Source organism: Anomaloglossus baeobatrachus, chromosome 5 (assembly GCF_048569485.1).
Source record: "Anomaloglossus baeobatrachus isolate aAnoBae1 chromosome 5, aAnoBae1.hap1, whole genome shotgun sequence".
NCBI classification, from domain to species: Eukaryota; Metazoa; Chordata; class Amphibia; order Anura; family Aromobatidae; genus Anomaloglossus; species Anomaloglossus baeobatrachus.
Genome location: NC_134357.1, coordinates 307,212,813 through 307,230,244, shown reverse-complemented (window position 1 = coordinate 307,230,244; position 17,432 = coordinate 307,212,813). Strand labels below are relative to the sequence as shown.

At 46.4% G+C, this 17,432-nt stretch overlaps 1 protein-coding gene across 1 annotated transcript in view; it reads right to left on the bottom strand.

Moving 5' to 3' along the window:
- Positions 1 to 17,432, bottom strand: part of TIMP2 (TIMP metallopeptidase inhibitor 2) — a 69,190-nt gene that overhangs the window by 21,780 nt on the left and 29,978 nt on the right. Inside the window, exons 2-3 of the mRNA XM_075349681.1 lie at positions 14,687 to 14,787; positions 2,297 to 2,405 (exon numbers count right to left, since the gene is read on the bottom strand). Of these exons, the coding sequence (XP_075205796.1) occupies positions 2,297 to 2,405; positions 14,687 to 14,787 (210 nt within the window). The remainder of the gene's footprint in view (positions 1 to 2,296; positions 2,406 to 14,686; positions 14,788 to 17,432) is intronic.

Below are 17,432 nucleotides of genomic sequence, written 5' to 3'. Positions count from 1 at the left end.
TTTCGGCAACTGGAACTATGGCTTTAGTCAAGTCGAACGAAGTTATGAACAGTTCCAAATATAATAAATTTTGCATCAAACCCTTCTGGCCTCGTTAAAAAGTTGAAGAGGAATTTCAACTTTTACCATGACAACGACAGTAAGCATACCTCCAAATCAACAAAAGAATGGCTTCACTAGAAGATCAAAGATTTGAAAAGGCGTGCCAGAGCCCAGACCTGACCTGAAGCCAGTTGAAAACTTGTGAGTGACCTGAAGAGGGCGCTGCACACTGAGACACCCTGACAAATCTACTGAAAGGGTAAGGCAATATTGTCATTTACAGAAGGGCAATGCTGATAGACACCTACCCAAAAAGACTAAATGCTGCTATACATTCAAAAATTACTTCAACAAAGTATTAGACTAAGGGTGTGCATATTTATTCAACCACATTATTTTAATTCTTTAATTTACATTTTCCACTTAAAAAGATTTCAGTTGGTTGCTCAATGGATTTGTACAGATAATTGGTGATATTTAATGTGGAAACGGTTCTGAAATAATTTTTATTCGCATGGATTTTTTCTACGTGTAGACGTTTTATACCCAATGTGTTCATATATGTACATTTATATACCACAGATGTTTTTGAAAAACATATATACTGTATATTAAAGACATAAAAATGCTTTTAATGCGAAAACTTAAGTCAAACAACATGTAATTTTCTAATGAGACATTACTCTCACTATTTTCGTTAGTAACTCTGCATTCTGACGTTCCTCTATCAAAGGGAATCTGTCAGCAGGTTTTTGTTATGTATTCTGAAAACATCATGCTGCAAGGGTTAACACATAGAATTCAGGGATGCCTGTCTTGTCAAGGTCTGATTTGTTGTTTAATTGCTATGTTTGTTTTAGCAGCAGTACTTATCATTGCTCGGACTAATATTTCACAAGCAGGGCAGTCCGGCACGCCACCTTTTCCTGTGACACTTTACTGTCAATATACAATCTCTATGAGAGCCTGGAGTGGGAAGGACAGATCTCTCAGCACTGCTAGATAGCTAAATCTAAAACTTCTGATTGTATCAGAACGGCTGCACCCAGTAATCTAAGTGATACATCAATGAATTCAGGATCTCTCTGCCTGCATCATGCTGCTCTCAGATGAGGATGCAAAAACCTGCTGACAGATTCCCTTTAATAACGACCAGTTGTCAATGTATTCATAGATTTCAAGGAGGAAAAACAGGAACAGCACAAAAAGATGATCTAACAGCAGATATGTAATTTCATGAGGATGTTTAGTAAAACAGAAATGTCAAAAGAGCTAATAAAAACTGGAAGTCTGACGCCCTGGTTAGATGACTTGTTTTTCTTTTGAGGATTATAGATATAACAAAAGACACAATAATAAGTTACACCTTTTAAATCCTCCACCTCTTCCATCAGCCTATTTATATGAATGTACTCAGTGACTGGTGTGGCAGGGGATCTAACATACGGTATTTATTTTATCTGCAGATGACAGAATCAATAGCATTTGTACCCATGTGGCGTTTTTTCATGCATTTTTCCTTGCTTATTTTAATCAATAAAAGCTAGGAAAAACCATCCCAGCAAAGTCTATGAGAATCGGGACTTGCTGTGCTCATGCTGCTTCTTTTTTTCTTGCAGATTTGTTGCTGAGAAAAGAAGCAGCATGTCAATTGTTTCTGCATTTTTCTTCTGTATTTCTATAATCCCCTGCAATGCTTTATTACTACAGGGGATTATAGAGCAACACTTCGCCTCACATACTGTGCATACAGCATGGTGTGAGAGGCTTTCCGTAGCTCAGTAACCCGGGGTCGTCATAGTGACGAGCCAGGCTTACTATAGCAGCGATTGGGTCCCCGTGATCGCATTACAGGGACCCGATCACCAGGGAGAGGTAAGCAATCCCTTTCCCTTGCCTTCTGAATGCTGCGATCGCAGCATTCACGGGGTTAAACTGGCACTCTGGGCAGTGATAGCCAAGTCCCGGCTGTAACATCAGCGATCGCAGAGTACAGCAAAGGAACCCCCGTGGTCGCCATGACTTAAAAAAGCAGAAAAAGAAGCATGGAAAAATGCATATGAAAAAAAATGTGCAAATGCAATAAAAAATGTGCAGTTTTCCTGCCAAAACATACTTTATGTGCAGAAAAGAAGCACATAAAAACGCAACGTGAGCACATAGCCTAATACACCATTACAAGTATTGTATAAAAGTAAACCATATAACATTACCAAAATCAGAGAGAACACAGTCACAATATAAAAGTACAAACCTGCAATCAAATACTCTTTTTTGCCTCCAGTCTCCAGTGTCACTCCACATACAGCTGATGAAGGAGCAGTGAAGATGTACTGTATATCCTCGGTAGGTCCCTTGAACATCTACAAGAGCATGTGAAAAAAAATATGTACACAGTATGAATGACAACAGATGCTTCTATAAACATGGATCATGTGTATATTGAAGGTGGGTGTCCCCTAGTTTACAGCTTCATGTCCGTAGGGTAATTAATTAAAAACAAAACAATATTCACCTCTTGGACCAGTGGCACTCCTCTGTCCTCCCTACAACTTTCCCTGCTGATCTTAGGGCATCAATAGCCAGCAGGGAGTGTCATGTGACCACTGCAGCTGATCACTAGTTGCTGAGCGGCTGCAGTGTTCTCATTCCGCCCAAACAAGAAGAAACTGTTCAGACAAAATTTGAGGGCTTCAGCGGCTGGTGATTGGCTGCAGTGATACACCCTCCAGTTGTTAATGACAGGAGACTAGCGGGTGACATAGATTGTCAAGGGGGGACATCACCAGTTCAGGAGGAGAGCATATTTTTTGTTTCTCTGACCTTGATCCACTAAAATGAACTTTTATAGCACTGGAGAACCCCTTTAAAGTGGTTGCAGCCTTTGGGATTAATTTTTTATTTTTTTTTAATAAATGAGTCTTTAAAAAAATAAGCTAATCACAGGTTGGTCTGCTGAGTTGCCCCCTCGAATAAAAAGCATGTTAAAAACTGATCTGATGTCGTAATATAATATATTGTAATCATGAGGGAAATCCAAAAACACTATATTTTCTACAGTTCTGTACTTGTTGTCTGAAATCATTCCCATTTTCAAGATTAGTGGCCATTTCACAAGTACAGCAAGCAAAGGGCACCTGATGGTGTCTTAACCTGAACTCAACAGCTTCATAGGTATATACTGTAGGAGGCTCTTCATTTTTGGTCAGGTACCATAAGATACTCTTTATTTTTGGTCAGGTACAGTAGGAGGCTCTTCATTTTTGGTCAGGTACCGTAGGAGGCTCTTCATTTTTGGTCAGGTACCGTAAGAGACTCTTTATTTTTGGTCAGGTACCGTAGGAGGCTCTTCATTTTTGGTCAGGTACCGTAGGAGGCTCTTCATTTTTGGTCAGGTACTGTAAGAGACTCTTTATTTTTGGTAAGGTACCGTAGGAGGCTCTTTATTTTTGGTCAGGTACCGTAAGAGACTATTTTTGGTCAGGTACCGTAAGAGACTCTTTATTTTTGGTCAGGTACCGTAAGAGACTCTTCATTTTTGGTCAGGTACCGTAGGAGGCTCTTCATTTTTGGTCAGGTACTGTAAGAGACTCTTTATTTTTGGTCAGGTACCGTAGGGGGCTCTTTATTTTTGGTCAGGTACCGTAAGAGACTCTTCATTTTTTGTCAGGTACAATAGGAGGTTCTTCATTTTTGGTCAGGTACCGTAGGAGGCTCTTCATTTTTGGTCAGGTACAGTAGGAGGTTCTTCATTTTTGGTCAGGTACCGTAGAGACTCTTCATTTTTGGTCAGGTACAGTAGGAGGTTCTTCATTTTTGGTCAGGTACCGTAGGAGGCTCTTCATTTTTGGTCAGGAGACCTGCAACCGTTCCGGACAACATGGTCTATATACAGACCATGAATGTTAGATTTGTGAAACCAGTGTTGGGGCTCATTCAGAAAAGCGTATTATACATATGTCTGCTGTCCGTATTGAAATCTGATCGATCGCTGACCAATGTTACTGAATAGTGCTGTTACTAGATAGAGCATCTGGAGATATTACAATTAAGATAGGAAACTGTATTTGGTCATGTACAATTTTTAACTGTTGCGGTATGAAAATATGTACCATATTGATGCTATATGGATGTAAATAATTGACATACAGAGGAAATATAAATGACAATGCAGATGAAAATTGCCCATTTTTTTCTGGATTAAAAACAGATGATTTTAAATACGATCATCTGAACCTGGGTGAGTGATGGGTAAAATTTAGATGAGGGCTCGTTCAGACGGACGTGTTTTAAGTTATTGTGCTTTCTGTGTGATCAATGGACAGCACACTGATCCCATAATAGCCAGTGTGCCTGGGCATAACAATGGTTTTTCACACAGATCGTTGGTCCATTTGAAAAAAATTGCAGCAGGCATTTGTCTGGTCTAATATATGGACCTGCATACTGCATGTCAGTAACAAGAAGGTCCTGTGCTCATCAGCTACAGTTAGGTCCAGAAATATTTGGACAGTGACTGAATGTTCGTGAATTGGGTGCTTCATGCTGCTATTTTTGCTTTAAAATGAAACAATCGAGATGCAATTGAAGTTTAGACTTTCAGTTTTAATTGAAGGGGTTGAATAAAAACGTTTAGGAATTGAAGCCTCCCCATTTCAGGGGCTCAGAAGTAACTGGACAAATTAACTGTACCATAAATAAAATGTTCATGTTTTAACACTTTGTAGAGACTCCTCTGCAGGCAATGACTCCTCTGAAGTCTGAAAGCCATGGACATCTCCAAATGCTGGGTTTCCTCCTTTCTGATGCTTTACCAGCCTTTATTGCAGGTGTCTTCAGTTGTTGCTTGTTTATGCATCTTTCTGCCTTAACCCCATTACGACAGCCTTACAGAAATAAACGGCAGCAGAAAAAAGTAAATAGCGCCCCCCTGCGTTGGAAAATCTGTTGCGCAATTTGTTCTGAGTACGCTGATACCTCATATGTGGCAGAAAAACACTGTTTGGGCGCACGGCAGAGCTCCAGAGGGAAGGAGCGTCATTTGACTTTTTAAATGGAAAATTAGCTGGAATCGTTAGCCGCACCATGTCGCGTTTGGAGATCCCCTGATATGCCCAAACAGTGGAGCTCCCCCACATGTGACCCCATGTTGGAAACTAGACCCCCCCCCCCAATACAAAAAAATATTAGTTTGGCATAATAAAAAATACAGACGTCAGAAAAAAAAAAAAAAATATATGCACCTGCAACTGACACTAAGGCAAGTGCCACACGTGAGAGCAATGCACAAATCTCGCATCGCATCACCCGACACAGCCGCACACTCCTGTCTGGAAGAGAGCGACCGTGCCGGATGATGCGGTGTGAGACTCGAGCATCGCTCTCATGTGTGGCACTGGGCTGACCCTTACAATATTCAGTAAAAAATACTGTAGTTGATGATTACTACAGTATAATTTTACTGGCCCTAAACTAAGTTTATTTGTATTTCTTTCTTAGTTTACAGAAAAAAAAATTAGGACGAACGCACAGATGTACTGCAAAAAGGGGGGGGACTAGGTGGGATGGAAAAAAGATGGATGGAGGATAGAAGAGGGCGCAACGGATGCAGGAGCGGCGGAGGATGGGTGAGGGGGCACGGCGGATGGAGGAGCGGTGAAGGATGGGTGAGGGCACAACGGATGCAGGAGCGGCGGAGGATGGGTGAGGGGCCACGGCGGAGGATTGATGAGGGGGCACGTCGGAGGATGGGAGGGCGTGGCGGATGGAGGAGCGGTTGAGGATGGGTGAGGGCACAACGGATGCAGGAGTGGCGGAGGAAGGGGGGGCGAGGGGAAGGGTGGAAGGGGAGTGGGAGGTGAGATTGGGGATAGCTACCTTACAGAATGCATCTAGGCAGCAGGATTGCAGCAGATCCGGGAGGGGGGGGAGGGGGCAGAGGATTAAGGGGATGAGAGAGAGCAGGCAGCAGATAAGGGAGGGGGCAGAGGCTGATGGGGGAGTGAGGTGGCAGATGCAAGGGCGCAGAGGCTGATGGGGGAGTGAGGTGGCAGATGCAGGGGCGCAGAGGCTGATGGGGGAGTGAGGTGGCAGATGCAGGGGCGCAGAGGCTGATGGGGGAGTGAGGTGGCTGATGCAGGGGCGCAGCGGCAGATGGGGAGAGAACTGTGGCTGATTGGGAGAGTGCGGCGGCAGATGCAGGGGCGGTGGAGCGGCTGATGGGGAGAGTGTGGCGGCTGATGCAGGGGCGGTGGAGCGGCTGATGGGGAGAGTGCAGCGGCAGATGCTGGGGAGTGCAGCGGCAGATGCTGGGGAGTGCAGCGGCAGATGCAGGGGAGAGTGGAGCGGCAGATGCAGGGGAGAGTGGAGCGGCAGATGTTGGGGAGAGTGGAGCGGCAGATGCTGGGGAGTGCGCAGCGGCAGATGCTGGGGAGTGCAGCGGCAGATGCTGGGGAGTGCAGCGGCAGATGCTGGGGAGTGCAGCGGCAGATGCAGGGGAGAGTGGAGCGGCAGATGCTGGGGCGGTGGAGCGGCAGATGCAGGGGCGGTGGAGCGGCAGATGCAGGGGCGGTGGAGCGGCAGATGGGGAGAGAGCAGTGGCTGATGGGGAGAGGGGAGCGGCAGATGCTGGGGCGGTGGAGCGGCAGATGCTGGGGCGGTGGAGCGGCAGATGGGGAGAGAGCAGTGACTGATGGGGAGAGGGGAGCGGCAGATGCTGGGGCGGTGGAGCGGCAGATGGGGAGAGAGCAGTGACTGATGGGGAGAGGGGAGCGGCAGATGCTGGGCGGTGGAGCAGCAGATGGGGCGAGAGCAGTGACTGATGGGGAGAGGGGAGCGGCAGATGCTGGGGCGGTGGAGCAGCAGATGGGGCGAGAGCAGTGACTGATGGGGAGAGGGGAGCGGCAGATGCTGGGCGGTGGAGTAGCAGATGGGGCGAGAGCAGTGACTGATGGGGAGAGGGGAGCGGCAGATGCTGGGCGGTGGAGCAGCAGATGGGGCGAGAGCAGTGACTGATGGGGAGAGGGGAGCGGCAGATGCTGGGCGGTGGAGCAGCAGATGGGGCGAGAGCAGTGACTGATGGGGAGAGGGGAGCGGCAGATGCTGGGGCGGTGGAGCAGCAGATGGGGCGAGAGCAGTGACTGATGGGGAGAGGGGAGCGGCAGATGCTGGGCGGTGGAGCAGCAGATGGGGCGAGAGCAGTGACTGATGGGGAGAGGGGAGCGGCAGATGCTGGGGCGGTGGAGCAGCAGATGGGGCGAGAGCAGTGACTGATGGGGAGAGGGGAGCGGCAGATGCTGGGGCGGTGGAGCAGCAGATGGGGCGAGAGCAGTGACTGATGGGGAGAGGGGAGCGGCAGATGCTGGGGCGGTGGAGCAGCAGATGGGGCGAGAGCAGTGACTGATGGGGAGAGGGGAGCGGCAGATGCTGGGGCGGTGGAGCAGCAGATGGGGCGACAGCAGTGACTGATGGGGAGAGGGGACGGCAGATGCTGGGCGGTGAGCAGCAGATGGGGCGACAGCAGTGACTGATGGGGAGAGGGGACGGCAGATGCTGGGCGGTGGAGCAGCAGATGGGGCGACAGCAGTGACTGATGGGGAGAGGGGAGCGGCAGATGCTGGGGCGGTGGAGCAGCAGATGGGGCGACAGCAGTGACTGATGGGGAGAGGGGACGGCAGATGCTGGGCGGTGGAGCAGCAGATGGGGCGAGAGCAGTGACTGATGGGGAGAGGGGAGCGGCAGATGCTGGGGCGGTGGAGCAGCAGATGGGGCGACAGCAGTGACTGATGGGGAGAGGGGACGGCAGATGCTGGGCGGTGGAGCAGCAGATGGGGCGAGAGCAGTGACTGATGGGGAGAGGGGACGGCAGATGCTGGGGCGGTGGAGTGGCTGATGGGGAGAGTGCAGCGGCCGCCGTGACGCTCTCCTCCCGCTGCGCCACCCCCTGCATCTGACGCCGCTTGCTCTTACTGCTGAGTAGCGGCGTCACATGCAGGGGGAGAGTAGCGGCGTCAGATGCAGGGGCGCAGTGGGAGAGCAGGGGCGAAGCACATGGAGCAGGGCAGCGGTGGATCGGGGGCTGTGACTCACAGATGGGCGCCTGCAGGGATCGCTCTCCTCAGATTCCACGGAGGGAGAAGCTAAGGAGAGCGATCTCCTACAGCAAGCTCACCCGGTTCCAGAGGCACGGTGCTGCTTGGAGAAATCGGTCACAAGGCCGATCTCTCCAATCAGAGCTGGGGGCGGGTGCAGTAAAGCTCACTGAGCTCCAGCCAATGGCCAGTGCTGCAGCTGCACTGACATAGCTGGATTTCAATGCTTCAGCCATTTTCAATGGCTGAAACATAACACTGGCTGTGATTGGCTGACGAACGCCGTTCAGCCAATCACAGCCTCCGTAGGTCCGGGAAGGAGACACCACCCCTCCTGAGGTCAGGTACAAGTCCTCTCCTTCCCGAATCTACAGTTTTTTAAAACCGATCGCGGTGCCCGGTGCTCTGGTGCCGCGATTCCGCCATGACGGATCTAGCCGTCATGGGTCTTTAAGTACCAGGGCACCATGACGGCTAGATCCGTCAAAGGTCGTGAAGGGGTTAATGACCAAGCCAATTTTTTTTTTTTTTTTGTGACCAGTGTCACTTTGACAGGTTATAACTCTGGAACGCTTCAACGGATCCCGTGATTCTGACATTGTTTTTTCATGACATATTGGACTTCAAGATAGTGGTAAATTTTAGGATGATATATTTTCAGTTTATTTGTGAAAATATCATAAATTTAGAGAAAATTTTGCAATTTTCAAACTTTGAATTTTTATGCTCTTAAACCAGAGAGTTATGTCACACAAAATAGTTACTAAATAACATTTCCCACGTGTCTACTTTACATCAGCGCAATTTTTAGTACACCGATACCCAACATGTGGTGGAAATCTTCAGTTTGGTTACATTGCAGGGCTCAGAAGAGAAGAAGCAACATGTGACTTTTCAAACACAAATTTGGTTGGAATCATTAGTGGACGCCATGACACGTTTGGAGAGCCCCTGATGTGCCCAAGTAGTGGAAACCCCTCACATCTGACCCCATTTTGGAAACTAGAACCCCTCAACGAATTTATCTAAATGTGTGGTGAGCACTTTGATCTCACAAATGCTTTACAGCATTTTATAATGTTCAGCCATGAAAATAAAAAAAAATAATTTTTACCACAAAAATGTTACCTTAACCCCAATTTTTTTTTCTCATTTTTACAACTGTAACAATAGAAAATGGACCACCCAATTTTGTTGTGCCATTTCTCCTGGGTACAGAGATACTCCATATGTGGTGGAAAAGTACTGTATGGATGCAGGGCTTGGAAGGGAAGGAGCACTATTTGAATTTTGGAACACAAAATTGTCTTGAATAGATAGAGGATGCCATGTCGCGTTTGCAGAGCCCTTGATGTACCTAAACAATGGAACCCCCATAAGTGACTCCATTTTGGAAACTAGACACCTCAAGGAATTTATCTAGATGTGTGGTGAGCACCTTGAACCCATAGGTGCTTCACAGAACTTTATAATGATCCGTAAAAAATGAAAAAATACTTTAATACAAAAATGTTACATTAATACCAATTTTTTTTATTTTCATAAGGGTAACAGGAGAAAATGGACCATACAATTTGTTGTACAATATTTCATATTCAGGATGAAAAAAGAACATGATTAAGACTATGTGTCAAAACGCGTAGTTCTGTGGGGTTCCTCTCTATGTCCCCTATACTCTTCTAGCTGACCGCTTTGTACACCACTTATTTTTAACGGATTTATCAAATAAAAGAAATGTTTTTTTTTAATTGCAGCTTGAGGACTGCGCTGGACTTTTTTTCATCCTGAATGTGAGACTGGCAGCCTAGCCTTCCGTACGCAGATCCACATATACAGCGGATTACAGCAACTCGGTGAGCTGATTTTCTCATTTATTTTCCTGGACAATATTTCATAAGTACGCTGATACCCCATATGTGGTGGAAAACTACTGTTTGAAAGCATGACAGGGCACGGAATGGAAGGAGTGCTATTTGAATTTTGGCTAGAATAGATTGGAGATGCCAGGTCACATTTAAAGATCCTCTGACATGCCAAAACAGCAGAACCCCCCCCCCCCCCTCCCACAATTGAATCCATTCTGGAACATACAGCTCTGTTGGAGTGAAGTGAGCACCTTTAGCGCTAAGGTGGATTCACGGAATTGTATAACATTGGATTCATATACACAAATTTTGAACTTCCGGTCATGCGCAGTACACCTAATGAAGCTGGGAAGCATACACCGGGCTTCAAAGGTGCACTAACGTGGCAAAAATGAGCCATATGCATGCACAGGATTTTCATATGATGGCGGTGATGCTGGTTTGTGGAAAATTATGTTATCACGCCACAGAGGCGTGACAAAATGAAAAGGGGCCCGACTAGTCTCAGGAAACAATACCCCTTCAACTAGTCAAAGCACTAATTAGCATAGGAACAGCGCAGTTTATAAGGGCATAAGGAAACTGACAGGTTCCCTTTAAGAGGGCACTCCTCACTACAACACTGTCAAACATGTGAACGTTAACTGTGCTTTAGACACATTGTGATGCTCAGAAGAGGGGGCATTTGGATTTTGGAGTGCAAATTTTGCTGGATTTCCTTGTTGGGGGGAAAGCATAGTGCTTTACCAGAGCCTTTGTGCTACCAGTAAACTCACAATAGTTGGTCGGAATTTGGGCCCATTCCTCCTGACAGAACTGGTGTAACTGAGCAATGTTTGTAGGTCGCCTTGCTTGCACCTGTCTTTTCAGCTTTGCCCATACATTTTCAATAAGATTGAGATCAGGGTTTTGTGATGGCCACTCCAAAACATTGACTTTGTTATCTTCAAGCCACTTTGTAACCAGTTTGGTAGCATGCTTGGGATCATTGTCCATTTGGAAGACCCATTTCCGCCTAAGCTTTAAGTTTCTGGCTGATGTCTTGAGATGCTGCTTCATTATTGCCACATAATCTTCTTTCAGCATGATGCCATCTATTTCGTGATCTGCACTAGTCCCTCTTGCAGCAAATCAACCCCACAACATGATGTGCCACCCCAACCCCGTTTTTTACAGCTGGGATGGTGTTCCTAGGCTTCAAAGCTTCTCCCTTTTTCCTCCAGATGTAACGATCGTCATTATGGACAAACAGTTCAATTTTACTTTCATCAGACTACAGGATATGTCTCCAAAAATTAAGGTCTTTGTTACTGTAAGAACATGATTAAGACCTGAGTGTCGAAACGCGTTGTTCTGTTGGTTCCCTGACGATATAGCAAAATTTGCTGGATTTTAGTATTTTCATAAATAAAAAATTGACTTTTAATTTAACTCTTCAGCGCTGGATTTTTCCTCATACATTTTTTGGTGGCCAGCCCATTCCGTGCACAGGACTTTAGGATATACCAGCAAAGTTGATCGGTGAGCTGGATTTTTCCTTTCCTTGTATGCAAAAATGCTTTAAAACATTCTCTCTTTCATTATTCTGGCATTTGGCAAATATAAATAATGTTGGTTTCTAATTGACCTAATACGGGAAAGGTTAATTCTGATTTCATGTCAGAAAGTGTGAAAAACATGTATACTCATAGTGTATGTAAACTTCTGGTTTCAACTGTATAATAAATCTGTGGGAAAATCTACATGTAGCACAAAATCCACAAATGTGGTCTTTTGTTGGCCATGCACTTTAGATCCATAACCCTCTCATTTACATGCATGCCTGGCTCAGCCCTACAGGAACAGAAGAGAATGGGTCACTGCCAGATATGTTCGGACATACAGTACTTAAAAACTGCCATATCTTTATCATCTTTAGACTAAAGGCCCCCAAACACCTTACATTTAGTTCATAAAGAAGAATGATTCAAACAAAACGATTGTTTGTCCAGTAAAAACATAAGAATGTGTGATTGTTTTACCCAACTGTTCACACAACACCCTTCTTTGAGATGAAGTTGGGTGTGTTTTATTTTTTTTTCATCCTAAATTTGTATGAAAGACTTCTTCAAGACAGGTGTTAATATGTAGATTGATTTCACGGAACATATATGGCCAAGTTGAATAATAGAGATCAGTTTAGACTGAAATGTGTATGGCTGTGTCGTCATTAAAAACTGTTTGTTGAATGGTCATTCAAACAGCAACATACTTTAACCCCTTCCTGCACCATGGCATATTATTACATCATAAAGCGAGAACAGTGGTATGGAGAAGACTTAGGAACTAAGCCCGTTCCACACAAGACAGGTGCCGGCTGAATTCTACAGCCGACATATGCCTCTAGCAACAGTGATCGGCACTAACGTCTAACAATAGTGACCAGCACTAACCTCTAACAATAGTGATCGGCGCTAACCTCTAACAGCAGAGACCGGTGCAAACCTCTAACAGCAGTGACGGCGCTAACCTCTAACAGCAGTGACCGGTCCAAACCTCTAACAGCAGTGACCGGCGCTAACCTCTAACAGCAGTGACCGGTCCAAACCTCTAACAGCAGTGACCGGTCCAAACCTCTAACAGCAGTGACCGGCACTAATCTCTAACAGCAGTGATCGGCGCTATCATCTAACAACAGTGATCGGCGTCAACCTCTAACAGTGATCAGCACTAACCTCTAACCACAATGATAGGCCCTAACCTCTAACAACAGTAAATGGCGCAAATCTCTAATAACTGATCGGCGTTAGCAATGATCGCTGCTGTTTAACCATTTAAATGTTGCTGAAATCTCTGATAGAGGTATTAAGTAGCCTGACTCAGGGCTCAGCATAAAGCAATGTATAAATGTAACTGAGGTCTAAAGGCCCCGTCACACTAAGCAACATCGCTAGCAACATCGCTGCTAACGAACAACTTTTGTGACGTTGCTAGCGATGTTGCTGTGTGTGACATCCAGCAACAACCTGGCCCCTGCTGTGATGTCGTTGGTTGTTGCTGAATGTCCTGGGCCATTTTTTAGTTGTTGCTCTCCTGCTGTGAAGCACAGATCGCTGTGTGTGACAGCGAGACAGCAACAACTAAATGTGCAGGCAGCAGGAGCCGGCTTCTGCGGAGGCTGGTAACCAATGTAAACATCGGGTAACCAAGAAGCCCTGTCCTTGGTTACCCGATATTTACCTTTGTTACCAGCCTCCGCCGCTCTCACTGTCAGTGCCGGCTCCTGCTCTGTGCACATGTAGCTGCAGGACACATCGGGTTAATTAACCCGATGTGTGCTGTAGCTAGGAGAGCAAGGAGCCAGCGCTCAGTGTGCGCTGCTCCCTGCTCTGTGCACATTTAGCTGCAGCACACATCGGGTAATTAACCCGATGTGTGCTGTACTAGGAGAGCAAGGAGCCAGCGCTCAGTGTGCGCTGCTCTCTGCTCTCTGCACGTGTAGCTGCGTGAGCTGGTAACCAAGGTAAATATTGGGTTGGTTACCCGATATTTACCTTAGTTACCAAGCGCAGCATCTTCCACGCGGCGCTGGGGGCTGGTCACTGGTTGCTGGTGAGCTCACCAGCAACTCGTGTAGCCACGCTCCAGCGATCCCTGCCAGGTCAGGTTGCTGGTGGGATCGCTGGAGCGTCGCAGTGTGACATCTCACCAGCAACCTCCTAGCAACTTACCAGCGATCCCTATCGTTGTTGGGATTGCTGGTAAGTTGCTTAGTGTGACTGGACCTTAAGCCACATACTTTGCTGCCTCATTACATCAGTAGCACAATTCTTTCTCCAGTTCTGATAGTTTGATACAATTTGCCGCCATGGATACATTGTATCAGACCATAGTCCAAACTGTTCTACTCGAAGAGGATTCTCTAGACTGGATACATTGTAGCAGACACAGGTCTCTGTAGATTTTAAAACTGTGAATCCCCCAATTCTCTTGTGAGTATGCCAAGAAATTCATACAGATATGCAGTGCAGGAACTATTCTAAAGCCTGCTTTACACACTGCAATTTCTCGTGCGATCACATGTGCGATCGCACCCGCCCCCATCGTTTGTGCGGCACGGGCAATTTGTTGCCCGTGTCGCACAAAGTCGTAACCCCCCGTCACACGCACTTACCTTCCAAACGACCTCGCTGTGGGCGGCGAACATCCACCTCCTGAAGAAGGAGGGTCGTTCGGCGTAACAGCGATGTCACACAGCGGCCATCCAATAGAAGCGGGGGGGGGGGGCGGAGATGAGCGGGACGTAAGATCCTGCCCACCTCCTTCCTTCCGCATTGCCGGCGGGACGCAGGTAAGCTGTGTTCATCGTTCCCGGGGTGTCACACGGAGCGTGACTGCCTCGGGAACAATGAACAACCGGCGCGCAGAAGGACGTTTGATTTTTAGAAAATGAGCGACATGTCAAAGATCAACGATAAGGTGTGTATTTTTGCACGATCACACTCGATCATAGCTGTCTCACGCTACGATATGTCAAATGATGCCGGATGTGCGTCACTACCGACGTGACCCCGACGACATATCGTAAGATATATCGTAGCGTGTAAAGAGTCCTTTCTTCTCAATGTATGCCCATTCATTTACATAGTTAAAGATGCCCATCTGCCATGACACATGGGGTATGTGAACTGCTGAAGTTACACTTCCTACCTTAATTTGTTTGATTTCATACTGGATTCTTTTGATGGGATTTCCATAGACATCATTCCCGCTGTCAACCTCTTTACCCACAATTGCCTTTGCTCTAATCACTGTATGTAAAGAGAAGAAAACGTGAAACTTAGATTAGAAAACATGAACTTAAGCAAGGTTTTTCTTGAATACTACACAAAATGAAAGGAAAGTCATTTGTCATCATAAATACTACAATCTTCATAAAGTGAAGTTTAGTCTAAACCTAAACTCTTTTGCAGACAGTGATAAGTTCTTTCCTAGTGAGAAAGTTACTGAAAATAACTATTTCAGGTGAATCATATGACAACAGTTAAGTGCATTACCATCTCACAAGCCGCAGCTTTAAGTAACATGATCTTGCTTTAAAGGGTTCTACTGATTCTTCCATAACTTTAAAGAAAATTGAAGACAAGGCAGATGACATTTAGAAAAAATGGGTTTAGTCAAGGTGTGTAGGAAGACATTAATAAAGCGAAGAAATCATCGGCAGTAGTGGGTGGTGGAGACAAATGATGGCTATGGGTAACGGTAAGATCCAGCTCTTTTCCTCTCATGTGCTGCTGAATCATTAGACAAAAATGCATCCAAACTCAGAGAGGATTTGTTGGAAACAGAGAAGCTTTGTGGAGGGAACTGCTACTCTGCACTTTCCAAGCCAAAACCAAAGCAACAGAGCCAGGAGCCAGTGCAAAATTCGTGATGGAAGAGAGGAGAATTACAGAGAAGACGAGGAAAGGGGGGTCGTAGCCAGAAGATTCAGATACAATAAGTGCAATAAATGTAATCGTAGAAACATTAATATAAAAACGGAAGCTTTATTACTACGCCTGATCATGACCTCACTAACGGTATTGTCTGATCACGTTGTTAGCACGGATAGGACTGTTGTGATGTGATTGTAACTTGTTTTGTTTGCAGCACAATATAAATTATTTACAAAACTTATTAATAGCCAAAGGTTTTCTTGTTGAGATGGTTTCCAGTTTTGGTTATACTACTAATGGAATTGATAGTCAAGTGTATACCAGCCATACTGTTATACCTATCTTTAAAAGTGATAACCTATTTACAGCAGAGGTGATAACTTGCTGGATGTTGGGGGTCCAACAGCAGGGACCCCCACCAATCCTGAAAGCAGGGCTCTGCAATGCCACATCTGAATGGAGCAGTGGCCAGATATGTCACCAATGCTCCATTCATTCACTGAGGGACTACCAGACATAGGCGACTACAAGTGCTCAGTGCTTTCTAAGAATAATGTCTAAGGTTATGTGCCTACGGGAGTCTGTACCCGCGGATATATCCGCAGGTACGTCCGCAGGTTTCCCACAGCAGCTCCCCGGAATCCGCAGCTATACATAGCTGCGGGATTCCAGCGAAATATCTGCGGTAAACCTGCGGACATTCGTGTGACTTACCTGCGGAAGTACCGGCCTCTATCTCCATAGTGGAGGGCCAGAAATTCCACAGGTAATCCGCAGGAATAATTGACATGCATTTATGTGCGGCTGCAGGACATCCGCAGCATAATCCGCAGCCGCACATACAGCAGCATGGGCACAGACACTCCCAATGTCCCATAGGATAACATGGGGAGTGTTTGTACTTGCGTAAACCTGCGGATTTATCTAGAAAATCCAGATAAATCAGCAGGTTTTCCCGTGGCAAAATCCGCAGGTACAGACTCCTGTGGGCACATAGCCTTAATGTGAATAACCCTTTAAAGGTAATCTGTTAGCAGGATTTTGCTACCTCATCTGACAGCAACATAATATAGGCAAGGAGATTCTGAATCCAATGGTGTATGACATCGATTACTGGCTGAAGCTGTTCTGAAACAAATAAAAAATGTAGAATCAGATACACAGCAGAGTCAATAGAGATTGTGTATTGACTGTGAGATGTCAGTCACAGCAGCGAGTGTGACTGACCGCTATGCAGATGAGTTTCTAGTCCGCTAACGGTAATCACAGGGTAATAAATCCTTTAGTTTACGTAAACAATTGAACACTGATAGAGAAGCACAGTTGCTTTTTGTTTTCTAAGGCTCTGTGCCCACGTTGCGTGTTTTCATGCAGTTACGCTGCGATCTGCACCGCAGCGTAACTGCATGTGTCCTGCGTCCCCTGCACAGTCTATGGAGATTGTGCAGGAGCGGTGCGCACGTGGCATATTAGAACGCAGCGCTTCAGCTGCTGCCCGAATCGCTGCGTTCTAAGAAGTGACATGTCACTTCTTCCGTGCGGTTTGCATGCTGTCTATAGGGAGAGGCAGCATGCAGAGCGCACGTTCTCTGCAGGCACCATGCGCTTCAGAACGCAGCTTTTCAGCTGCGCTCTGAAGCGCACCTTTTAGCTGCGGTGCAGAGCGCACACGTGGGCACATAGCCTAACTCTTAAGGTGGTGTCACACATAGCGACACAGCAGCGATCACGACCAGCGATCTGACCTTATCAGGATCGCTGCTGCGTCGTTACATGGTCACTGTCAAACAGGCAGATCTCACCAGCGACCAGTGACCAGCCCCCAGCTAGCAGCGACGCGTGGAAGCGTAACTAAGGTAAATATCGGGTAACCAAGGAAAGCACTCCTCTTGGTTACCCAATATTTACCTTAGTTACTAGCGTCCGCCGCTCTCACGCTGCCAGTGCCGGCTCCCTGTTCCCTGCACTCCTAGCCAGAGTACACATCGGATTAATTACCCAATGTATACTCCATCTAC